Raw genomic sequence first — 12,596 nt, 5'->3', positions numbered from 1 at the left:
AGACAGAGCAGTGAACAAAACAGACAAAAATCCTTGCCCTCATGGAGCTTAGTCTAGTGGACGGAAGCAGACAATAAAAAGTAAACTATGTGGTTAGAAGGAGATAAGTATCAAGTAGAAAAATAAAGTGGGGAAGGCAGATGGGAGTTTGGGGTGGAGGAATGGGGTTGCAATTTTATTTTATTTTTTTTATTTTTTATTTTTTTTTAAAGATTTTATTTATTTTCCCCCCAAAGCCCCAGTGAATAGTTGTATGTCATAGCTGCACATCCTTCTAGTTGCTGTATGTGGGACACGGCCTTAGCATGGCTGAAGAAGCGGTGTGTTTGTGCGCGCCCAGGATCCGAACCCGGGCCGCCAGCTGCAGAGCGCGAGCACTTAACCGCTAAGCCATGGGGCCGGCCCTGGGGTTGCAATTTTAAATGGGGTGATTACGGAAAGCCATACTAAACTGGTAACACTTGAGCAAAGCTTTGAAGGAGTTGAGGCAAGTGAGCTGTGTGTGTATCTGGGGGAAGAACATTCCAGACTGAAGGACTAATCAGTACAGAGGCCCTGAATGTGAAAGCCTGCCAAATGTGGTCAAGAAACAGCGGGAAGCTATTATGGATAGAGATGAGTGAGCAGTGGAGTAGAGGACAGGGAAATAAGGAAGTACGTGTGTAGGACCTTGTAGACCATTTATAAGAATAAATCTTAATGAAGTGGAGTGGAAGAGATACAATCTAAGTTATATTTTGTTGATATTACACTGTAAGGGTAAAGGTAGAAGCAGAGGGACCATTTAGGAGGATATTGCAGTGGTCCGGTTGAGAGGTGATAGTGGCTCAGACCAGGGTAGCAGTGAAGATGGTAAGTGGTTACATCCTGGATAAATTTTAAAGGTGGAACCATTGGTATATTTTTGATATATGGATATAGGGAATGTGTGTGTGTGAGAGAGAGGGGGAGGGGGGATTAGTGATGATTCTAAGGTTTTTAACCTCAGCAATGTTAAGTACACAATTGGATATACTAGTTTGGAGTTAAAAGCAGAGGTCTAGGATATATATGAATTTGAGAGTCATTAGTGTATAATAGTATTGAGCCATTAGACTGGATGAGATCATCAAGGGAGTGAGCTGACATAAAGAACAGAGATCTGGGGACTGAGCCCGGGGATCCTCCATTCCTTGAGAGATAAAGGAGAATACCAGAAACCAGAAGTGGAGAGCAAGAAGAGCTATCTTTATCTTTAGGATGGAAACCAGAAGAGTATAGTGTCCTCAAACCCAAGTAAGCAAGTGTTTCAGAGAAGGGGACATGATCAGCTATGTCAAGTGATAGTGCTAAGTCAAGTAGAAGGGAGGGTTAAGATGATGACTGAAAATATGGTATTGGGTTCAGCAACAAGGAGATTCTTGATTTTTTTTTTTTTTGAGAAAGATTGGCCCTGCCCTAACATCTATTGCCAATCTTCCACTTTTTCTTTTTTCCTCCCCAAAGCCCTAGTACATAGTTGTGTATCATAGTTGTAGAGTTATAGCTCTTCTGTGTGGGATGCCGCCTCAGGATGGCTTGATGAACGGTGAGTAGGTCTGGGCCTAGGATCCAAACTGGTGAACCCCGGGGCCGCGAAAGTAGAACACGAGAATTTAAGCCCTTTGCTATGGGGCCGGCCCCTGGAGATTATTGACCTTGATAAACAATGCTGGTAGAGTGGTGGTGGTGGTGAAATTCTACTGGAGTAAGTTTTAGAGAGAATGAGAAGAGGTAGGTATTGGAGAAAGTCAGTTTAGACACACCTCTTTTGAGGAATTTTGCTGTATAAGGGGGCCAGAAAACATGGTGGTAATTAGTGCAATTAGAGTTTTTTTGACTATGGGAGTAATAACAGCAAGCTTGTGTGCTGATTGTAATTCTCCCACAGAAAGAGAATAATTGATGCGGAAAGACAGGAAAATCACTGAGGCAATGACTGTGAATAGGAAAAGCAGAAGCATATGTAGCAAAGTTTGCAGTAGAAAGGAGCTTGGTCAGCTTATCTCCAGTTGGAGAAGTGAAGGAAGAGCATATGGGGATAGATGCTGGTAGGTGGGTACATATAGTGCTGCAGACAAGGTCATCAGCTGAGGGTGAGGATGGGAGAAGAGGTATTGGAGGTTGAAGGGACAGAGAGAAGAAATCAAGTAATTTGGAAAAATGAATGGACTAGGCAAAGGTAGTATGATTGCTGAGCTGATTGAAATTCTTGTTGATGAATTTAATGTGAGACCAATCAGCACAATTTTAGCTTTCTTTGCGGCCCTGTTCAGCTCTTTGGGTATAGGCATGGAATGAGTAGAAAGCTGGATTTAACCAGAGTTGTCGTTTCATCAAACAAGTATGATATAAGAGAAAGGTATATGCTAGAGCGGACTTGGCAAATTTTTTCATGAAGGGCTAGATGTAAATATTTTTTATTTTGCAAGCTGTGTGGTTTTTGTCACAACTACTCAGCCCTGCCATTGTAGTCCCAAAGCAACCATAGACAATACCTAAGTGAATGCGCATCACTGTGTTCCTATAAAACTTTATTTATAAAAATAGGCAGCAGGCCTTTGCTGTTGTTTCCTGACCCTCATGTTAGAGAGAGAGGATAATAATAGACCATGGAATTTAAGCTGGATATGGAGGGGAGAGGGGAGAACATGAAAGAGTGAGGGATAGTGAAAAGGTAGTAGGGTCAATGGCATGCTATCTCACTCAACTGTTTCCTGAACTCTGCTGTACTCTTTGACTCCACATCTTGAATATAGTTTTCTCTCTGCCTGAAATGTTCCTTTCATATTCAATTCAGATGTCGTCTCTTTTATACCTGCACCCTTACTTCCTCTGCAGTGGCTACTGACATATAGAAAATGCTCAGTAAATGTTGAAAATTGAAATTCTCCACTTCAGTTTGGTAGGTAAGGATCACTTCAAATTGGGAAGATTGTGAAAGTTTGTTTGCCTGCAGATTTTCCCACTCAGTAGCCAATTCTAGGCTTGAACACAGTGATTCTCAACTTTGTTTTCTGCTTCAGTTTACCTGTCTGATATTATTCACGTGAACAGGGTAAGAGTGGTGTTCTGTTCCTCTTTTCTAATTGGTACTTAGTTGGAATTCCCTTCTTGCTCTCCACTGATCTTGGATTGGTGTCTTTATGCTGCTGAGAATGGATGTTTAAACATATGACCTGCAATAAACTTGTGAGTGTGGTAACTCGCTGCCTTATAAGTTATTCTTTTTCTTTCGGTTAATTGTAGAAGACAAGTGGTTGTTCTACTAATTATAGATTATCAGATAACCATAGAATCTTTTTATAGAGGTTAGAGAAATTTTGAAGAATATTCCAACTTTCTGTATTATAGTTGAAGAAACTGAAGCCCAGAGAGATTAAGTGACTTCCATACATCAGCAGATGTTAGCAGCAGAGCTTAAGGCTAGAAATGCACATTTCTTAGTTCCCAATTCAGTACTCACTCTACTGTCATGACACCTTTCCTGATAGGATTATGAGAGCATTGATTTTCAAACTAGAAAACATGAAATTTTATGACAGGTGATACCCTCTAAAATCATATAACCAAAATAATAGTTTAAATATGGTTAGAAATCTTAACAGTATTGAAATGGCTATGTTTTTTCTATGAAGTTATTAGTAAAAAGGAATGGTAGACTTGTTTTTACTATTATGGTTATATTCTGAATTAATTTTGTATAACTAAAATTATAAATGCATAAATCTAAAAATCGGAATAAGTGATTATATAGAGAATTTAATTTGAATATTCAAAGAGTAGTTTTAATCTTGTTTTTTTGTTTTTAATAAACTCTTTCAGAAGGATGAGGTCTATCTTAATCTGGTGCTGGACTATGTTCCGGAAACAGTATACAGAGTTGCCAGACACTATAGTCGAGCCAAACAGACGCTCCCTGTGATCTATGTCAAGGTATGTAAAAATGGAACAATTTCCTACTTTAGAAAGTGCTTATTATGAGCCAGGGAGAGTGCTTTGTGTGTTTTAACTATATTTTTGCATCTAATACTGAGGGAAAAAAAACTGCAAAGTAGATATTGTTAGAGCTTCGTTAAATTCTTGTACAGTTTTAAAGTGTGAAGGCTTCACCTTTTAAACTTCGATGACTGAGGTGTTAAAGATACTTGTCATCTTTCGGACAAGTGAATTTTTCACAGACAATTATGAATTTTAATTCTGCTAGCCATAGCACCATTTTATTTAATTTGATACCCTTTTTGTGCCACAGACTGAAATAGGAGCAAGGATATCATGTAAAATTATAAAATATAGTTATAGGTATGATCAAATTCAACGTTTTATTGCCATTTAGAGATATATTTATTGTGTTGTACCTGAGGTTTAAACTTCTGATAATTTTAAACATGCACAGACTATCAAGGTGCTATTTAATTTTTGGTACCTAATATCAATGTCATCTTGTACTCATGGCAAAGTGGCTTTATCCAGCATAATTCTCATTAAAGTTGTGGTAGTTGATTAGAAACCGATTATTATTTTATCAACTATGACATTGTGAAAATTAACTAGGAGTTAAATTTGAAAGTTCAGATATTTAAATATAATTTTTTGCACTTTATCCTTTATAGAAATGACTCTAGAAGATAAAATGACAATGACTCTAAATGTTTTAAGATCAGAGTATTGAAGTTTTACTTAGTAGTTAAATTTTAAACTCTATAATAATAAATTGGGTACCAAAGGAGGACTTTGGTAGCTAGATGATTTTGGCGAGGAATCCAGGATTCCTCTTGAATTCAGTGTTAGGAATTAAAAAATCTGATTCTGTCATAATTTTATTTGGGCTCATCAAAACTTGGTTGAGGTTATGGCTAAATTGATGATAGTAGGAACTAAAAGACAGTTTTTCTACTATAAATTTACTTTTGTGCTGTGTTATGGTTTTAGAATAACAGATCCTATTCAAGATAACCAGCACAATAGTATATATATCCTTTTGAATTCCCTAAATCTAGAATAATCTTTGAGCTTCTTAGTTTAGAATGGTGATGGTTTCATTCTACCTATCCTGTGGTTCTTATTCACTGGCACATTTATGAAGCAAAAGAAACCCTAGATTTAGTTCCTGAAGACCTAGTTCAGAGTCCCAACTTTGCTACTTAGTTAAGTGCTTTTGGGCAAGTTACTGATCCATTCGCTACTTAGCTTCCATGTTGGTAAAATTGTACTTATTTCTTTCTTGCTCACAGTATAGCCTTCCTGGTCTATAAGATAAGACCTTAACATATGAGAAAACATTTTTGGTGCTGTAAAGTACAAGTAATAGATCTCAACACTAGATCAAAAAGTAACATGTTATGGACATTCAGTAAGAGGTGCACAGTGGTTAGACCAGTTTTTGTTCCAATTCTGTAATTCAGCAAATAAATGCTAAATAATTGCAGAATAATGTGAAGCATAATAAAATATTTTATTCCTCTTCTAATAAGGAGAAAAAAACTACACAAATAACTATAAAACAAGAAAAAAATAGTGTTATGCAAGTGGGTAAGAAGCTGGAAATATCATATTCTTTTGAATTGGCAAAATTTCCTTGGAAGAGAGAGATGTAGTAATACCTCTGAATCTACCCTACAAATTTAGTTAGTTATTAGCAGATCTTTATTGATCTTTAGCTAAGCAATACCTGTATTTCCACCACTTCTTAACATAAAATGTGCCAAATTATTTTCTTTTCCTATATCTGTCTGCAGAAATTTTGCTTATTTCAGGATCTTTTCTTTAGTCATCCTAAAAATTTGTGTTTATTATTGAAGATTTTAATAGAGAAAATAGAATAATGAACCCCCATGTACCCATCACACATCTTCAACAATTATCAATTCATGGCCACTCTTGTTTCGTTTATACCACCCTCTACTCCCCACTTCCTTTATTTTGAAGCAAATCACAGATATTATTATTTTCATCTGCAAGTATTTCAGTATATATGTGTAAAAGATAGGGACTTTCTTTTTAAAAATATAATTACAATACCATTGCTTTTTGTTGTTGTTAGTGCCATCCAGTTGATTCCAACCCCTGGTAACACTGTGTACAGTAGGTGGAACCCTGCCTGGTCTTTTTGTGCCATCCTTTCACTTTCCAGCACTACAACAGACAATGCTCTGCTGCTATTCACAGGGTTTTCATGGCCAATTTTTTCGAAAGTGGGTAGCCAGGTCCTTCTTCCTAGTCTGTCTTAGTCTAGAAGCTCTGCTGAAACCTGTCCACCATGGGTGACCCTCCTGGCATTTGAAATATTGGTGGCATAGCTTTCAGCATCACAGCAACACACAGCTACTACAGTATGGCAACTCACAGACAGGTGGTGTGGTTCCCTGCCTGGGAAATGAACCCAGACCGTGGCAGTGAGAGTGCCACATCTCAACGACTAGACCACCAGGACTGGCTACCATTGTCTATGCCAATAAACAGTGTTTCCTTTGTATCATTAAATATCCAGTTACTGTTTAGATTCCCAATATGTCTTATACATATTTTTTTAAGTTTCTTTGTTCACATTGGAATCCAAGTAAGGTCCGTAAATTATAATTGGCTGATGTGCATCTAATGTTTCTTTTAATCTATAGGTTTCTCTTTCTCTCTCTCTCTCTCTCTAACTTTGTTGTTAAAGAAACTAGATCATTTGACCTATAGCTTTTTGGTCTAGATTTTGCTGATTGGATTACTGTAGTGTTATTAACATGTTCCTCTGACCTCTGTATTTCCTGTAAAGTGGTGATTAGATATATTTTTGTAGGGATCAAGACTATTTCATATGTAGTGTTGAGTGCTTTCCTAAGGAAGAACATAGTCTTTCTTTTTGTGATGCTTGTAGCTGTTGATGATCATTGCCTAAATCCATTAATTCGTCAAGGGTCACAAAATGTCGATATTCTAATGTTGTTATTCCTTCTTAATTTGTAAGCTGGAATAGTTCCATAAATAGAAACTTTTCCATGTCAACTCTTTGGTTACCTTGAGGTACAGTTTGTATAAGAAAGACAGAATATATATTTGATTATTTCCCTTTATTTACCAAAATTTTTAATAATTAGTTGGTTCCATAGCATCCTCCAAAGGTGACCAATGAGGTATTTTGTTGTTGTTTTGTGTGTTTGTTTGTTTTAAAGCTTCTTGCGTGAATCTTAACAATCTTTGATAACTTCCTTGCTTTCTGGCATGACAGTGTTCTAGGTTTATCTTATACATTTCTTCCTCAGACTTGGAATCAGCCTTTTCTTCAAGGAGACCTTATTCTTTTAGTGGGAAATGGTGTTCAGAGACCAAAGTCAGGGTGCTAGGGGTGCTAATTGCCACAAGGTTGGTTATTGTTTCTGGGTCTTTTTAGTGGACAGAGCTAGGAAATATGTGGGTAATTTTTTCAAAGATAAAGTGCATCTTTTTTTATCCCAAAGACAAATACACTATGAGTTCATATTGATATTTCTAATTAAAAATTGGACGGCTTAACAATCTTATATCTGTCTTTCCTTTCTCTTACACTAAAAATTCCATTTTGCAATGCCAGTATAATTACTTACTTGTTCTGTCCTACACTCTACATACAAAAGTCTTAAGATAACGATACCAACACTACCACAGCTGAAAATAATTTCAAATCTTTTTGCAGCTCTTTTTAGTCCCGTGGTATATCCCATGAGGGATGAACAGTCGAATTTCCTTGTTTTAAAGAAACATTGAACAATTCCTCTTTGTGTGATTGTGCCTCACTAAGCTTTATTTCATTTTACTTTTATTATAGATTGTGTTTTAATTTTAAATTTTACATCAAAATTAATATAAAATATTTATGTGGTTCCAAAGTAAAGTCTACAAAGCAAGGTATATACAGTCAAATAAATTTACCTTTTATTTGTTGTCTTACCCCATTGCTTCCCTCCCACAGAGTTAAATGTTTAAAATTTTTTGTAATTTATTCTACCATTTTTTGAATAAGCAAATGTGGATAGTTATTTTTTCCTCCCTATGTTCTTTTTATGTAAATGGGTACATTTGCTTGTTACATAATGTATACATTTTTTCCTCTACCTTGCTTTTTTAATTAAAAATATATCCTGGAGATCACTCTGTATTGAGATAGATAGATAGAGATATTTTGCTTCCTTTTTTACAGCTGCATGTTAATCTATTGTATGGCTGTATCCTAATTTATTCAGCCAGTTACCTATTAATGGATGTATTATTTTTCCCTTCAGTTTTGTTTGTTTGTTTGTTTTTGGCTATTACAAATAATGTTGTAGTGAAGAGCCTCGTGCACGTCTCTTTCTGTCTTTTTGATAGCATATATTTGGACAAGATCTCTGGCACCCTATATTTTAAAAAAGAAAATAAGATTATTATGCATGTTGAAGTTGGCATACAAAGAAAGATCTAACACTCCTTTTTCGCCCTTGTGGAAAAAAGAATGGTTCTCCTATATAACCACAGCCCTTCCAGAGTCAGAGCTATTGGCCCTGGATATTATTCTTTGAGGACACAAATCTATTCTTAGGTTTAAGGGTCTGAAAAGATAAAAACATTGTCTGGAATTGATAAGTTGATCTCATTCACATATTCATTCTACATAGTTTTATGAAAACTATTTTTTTTGTGAAAAATCTTGGATTGGGAGATGGAAATCTCTTGCTTTCATGGACCTCATCATCTAATAAGCACTTGTGTGGCATCCATGTTACCAAAATGGCAGCTGCAGTTCTTTGTGATTGTTGACTTTCGCTTTTTCTGAGGGAGTTGAATATGTTCTGTGACCTTACTGCTTCATACCTCTTTCTTCACCCCTTTTATAGTACTGATCATTTTATAATTAATGATGGTTAATGTACAAGTTTAAAAGTTTTTGAGCACCTTTGCTTTTCTAATGAATGCCTTTTATATAACTAAGTGTATTTTAAAATACAACTCTAAAACAGTTGCCTGGCAAATCATTATTGTGAACTTGAATTTTTTTTTAATTGAAAGGAAGGACGTATTTAAGGAGAGGGTCTGAGTACACAAGAGACTGGATGTACTTTTGTGAATCAACAAAATTGTTATTCTATTATTTGTTTTAAACAGGTTTAGTAGCACAAAGGAAGGGACGTTGGACTTGAGTTAGATTTGATCATTTTAAAACTGTGTTCAAATTATATTCAAACTGTTCATTGGGCCTCAATTACCTCTCCTGTAAAATGAGGATAAATATATATCTCACAGAGTGATTGAAAGAATTAAGTCAACAAATGGGTAAAACACACTAGTGCGTGTTAAATAAATGTCGAATTTCAAAATGTGCTAAATATCTCTGAGTTTCTAAGAGTTTATCATTCTAGACTTTTACTTAGTGATCAAACTATTTAATAATTACATTTTTACATTTTAATTTAATAGAATAAATATGTCAAAATAAAGAATTTGTCATTAAGAAAGGTATACTTACCCAAGCCACTAGAGAATATTAATTATGTGGTATTGGAAAAATTGCGTAACCTCTGCCTCAGTAGTTTCATATGTAAAATAGAAAATAGTAGTAGTACGTACTACATATACATGCAAATAATTACATAATACACACAAAGCACTTAGAATAGTGCCTGGCACATGATAAGTTGTCTTTCTTATTATTGTTATTGCTATCTTTCTACTGTAGAAAGCCTCTCAGTTTTCCTGTAAGTATACTTTTACAGAGTCACACAACAAAAAAAGATTGCATATTTCATTCTTCATCTTGACTTTTCAAAAGATAAACTGAAGAGAATGGGGATAGAGTAAATCTTCCAGACGAACAAATACAGTAAAAAGACACCTTAACCTCATTTAAACTCTTAAGCATTTTTGACAGAGACAACATTTTTTTCCCACTGATTTTTGCTGGCCCTGACACCGAGTTAGTAAAATGTGTCTTTTAGTAAATTAATGCCTGTGAACTCAATTTCTTATGTGGGCTCATTTTTCTTAGTGGTAGTGAATTAAACTCTTAGAAATCTGAGAGTGAGCTTTAGGACTTGGAGATTGATTCTGTGAATAATGATACAGTAATAGAATTATGAAGCTTTTAAAAAGTTACATGGATTCCTAAATTCTTTAATTCTAACTTTGGTGGCAAAATGCTGACCTTATTGAAGATCTTATCTATACATTTTATATCATGCTTCATTTTAAAGAAGGCTTAAGCTTTTCCAGCTTTAGTTCAATATAACATTAAGGATGTATCAAAATTCAACTGTCTGCAGTTTTCCTCATGCCTGTTTGAAGGAGAGTAAGTCTCATGTTAACTTTAATTAAGTCTTAGCAGTAACTTCTAAAGATGGTGCCTTATGTCAATGTTTTATCTGACCTTTAACTGTCTTTTTTGTTGTTTTTTACCAAGACACTGGTATCTTTGGTTTGAATCATTTCACAAATTCTTTCCATGGTATATAACTTTGGGGTAGAGGTCAGAAGGTGAGTAGTCAGAAAAGTTTAAAAGTGTACTGGAACACTGATTTTGGGATAAACAGAAGGTTTAAGATACACTCACTTTCTTCATAAAGTCCCTCGCTTCCCCAGTCAAGAATCTGATTCTTTCTTCCATGCAGATCCAGTTTCTCACTGTATCTTTTTTTATAATAAAATTGAAATATTCTTTTAATTGGTGTCAGTAGTCAGCTAGGATCTATTTCTTTTCTTCTTTTTTTTTTTTTTTTGTGAGGAGGACTAGCCCTGAGCTAACATCCGATGCCAATCTTCCCCCTTCTCCTTGAGGAAGACTGGCCCCCTAGGCTAACGTCTGTGCCCATCCTCCTCTAGTTTATATGGGACGCCGCCACAGCATGTCTTAGCAAGCGGTGCCTCGGTGCACACCTGGGATCCGAACCTGCGAACCCCGGGTCGCCACAGCAGAGCGCGCGCGCTTAACTGCTGCGCCACCGGGCCGGCCCCTAGGATCTATTTTTAAACGGCATTTTAAAGTCTACTTGTCTCTGAAGAATATTAACAGGAAGAGTGGTGATGCTATTAACAAGGTTACTGATGTCTTGATAGGTCATTGATTATAGATTTTCTCAGTCCACATGTGAGTTTTCCCAGGCCTCTGTATCAGTAATATCTGGGGCTGACATCTCAGAATAATATTATTCTAAAGGTGAAACTGCAAATACTTTTAAAGAATGATGAATTTACAAAAAAGGCGACTTGGCTTCTGGTCTAAACATTGTTACTTATTAGTCACATGATTTAGAATACCTCTTTGAGCTTTTTATCTGTGTTAAAAAAAATGCTCATCTTTGCAGGCTTGTAGTGAGATGTTATTAGTAAAATAAAAAATTATACAGCTCATTATAAAATTTCCTTTTTTAAGTTATTAAAGGATGGTACAAATATAACATGTGGTTAATGAAGCTTTAGTTAGCTAATTAAGGTAGAAATGACAAGAAACTTGTTAAAGATTGAGTGCTAACAATCCTCAGCATTTCACTTGTTCTGTTCCTGAAATACTTTATTTACTGCTTAAGGATTCTGATTTGTTTGGAATAGAAAGCATTCAATTAATTTTTACTGTTTATTCCAGTTGTATATGTATCAGCTGTTCCGAAGCTTAGCCTATATCCATTCCTTTGGAATCTGCCATCGGGATATTAAACCACAGAACCTCTTGTTGGATCCTGATACAGCTGTCTTAAAACTCTGTGACTTCGGAAGGTAAGCTAGCTCTCTTTTCTTCTCCCTTCCTTCTCTCCTCTCCTACCCCACCCTCTCCTTTTTTTTTGCTCTTTTAAAATATATTCTTTTTACAATGTCAGTCTAAAAATACTGTTTTCCCTATTCAAGGAGTATAAACTATTGCAGTTTCTTGTGAGGGTAGTTTTGGTAGATTCTGTCAGAATTATAAATGTGTACAGTCTTTCATCCAGCAGTTTAATTCCTAGGAATTGGTCCCTTAGAAATACTCACACATTTACAAAATAGCATATATACAGGTATTTTTGTCATAGTATTGTTTATAAATGTCCGTCAGGAAAATGACCAGATAAATTATGGTACATACATATATATTGTAGTACATGCAGCCTTGAAAAAGACTGCAGTAGCTCTCTATGAATTGAAAAGGAATGACCTCTAAGAATATTAAATTAAAAAGCAAGGTCAAGACTTGGTATATAGTATGTTATCTTTTGTGTTTTAAAAACACAGAGTATAGCCATATGTATACAGATATATGCATGGCTTATTTCTGGAATGATATATAATAAACCCATGAAGTTGATTGCCCCTAGGAAAGGAAACTGGGAGTATGTATAGTGTAGTTGGAAAACTTACTTTTTTATTGATAATACTTTGGTATCGTTTTAATTTTTATAATGTGTATATATTCCTTTTTCAATAAGAACTAATTATTTTAAAATATTGAGTATTATATACTACTATGTATCATTTTAACTTCAGAGTTAACCTCAATTTAGAGATGAGGTAAAGGTCTTGTAGCAGTGTTTTGTTCCTTTTTCTCTTATTATAATGTAGTCTCTTATTCTCCCTTTTTTCCTGCTAATTCCAATGTACTTTCTGTTTTCTTA

At 35.3% G+C, this 12,596-nt stretch overlaps 1 protein-coding gene across 2 annotated transcripts in view; it reads left to right on the top strand.

Annotated features, from left to right (window-relative positions):
• Positions 1-12,596, top strand: part of GSK3B (glycogen synthase kinase 3 beta) — a 202,135-nt gene that overhangs the window by 109,221 nt on the left and 80,318 nt on the right. For both annotated transcript variants that reach the window (XM_058555863.1, XM_058555862.1), the window contains exons 4-5: positions 3,844-3,954; positions 11,594-11,724. In XM_058555863.1, the coding sequence (XP_058411846.1) occupies positions 3,844-3,954; positions 11,594-11,724 (242 nt within the window). The remainder of the gene's footprint in view (positions 1-3,843; positions 3,955-11,593; positions 11,725-12,596) is intronic.

Source organism: Diceros bicornis, chromosome 15 (assembly GCF_020826845.1).
Source record: "Diceros bicornis minor isolate mBicDic1 chromosome 15, mDicBic1.mat.cur, whole genome shotgun sequence".
Classification (NCBI taxonomy): Eukaryota; Metazoa; Chordata; class Mammalia; order Perissodactyla; family Rhinocerotidae; genus Diceros; species Diceros bicornis.
Note: the sequence above shows the minus strand (reverse complement) of the source record. Positions and strands in the feature narration are given on the sequence as shown.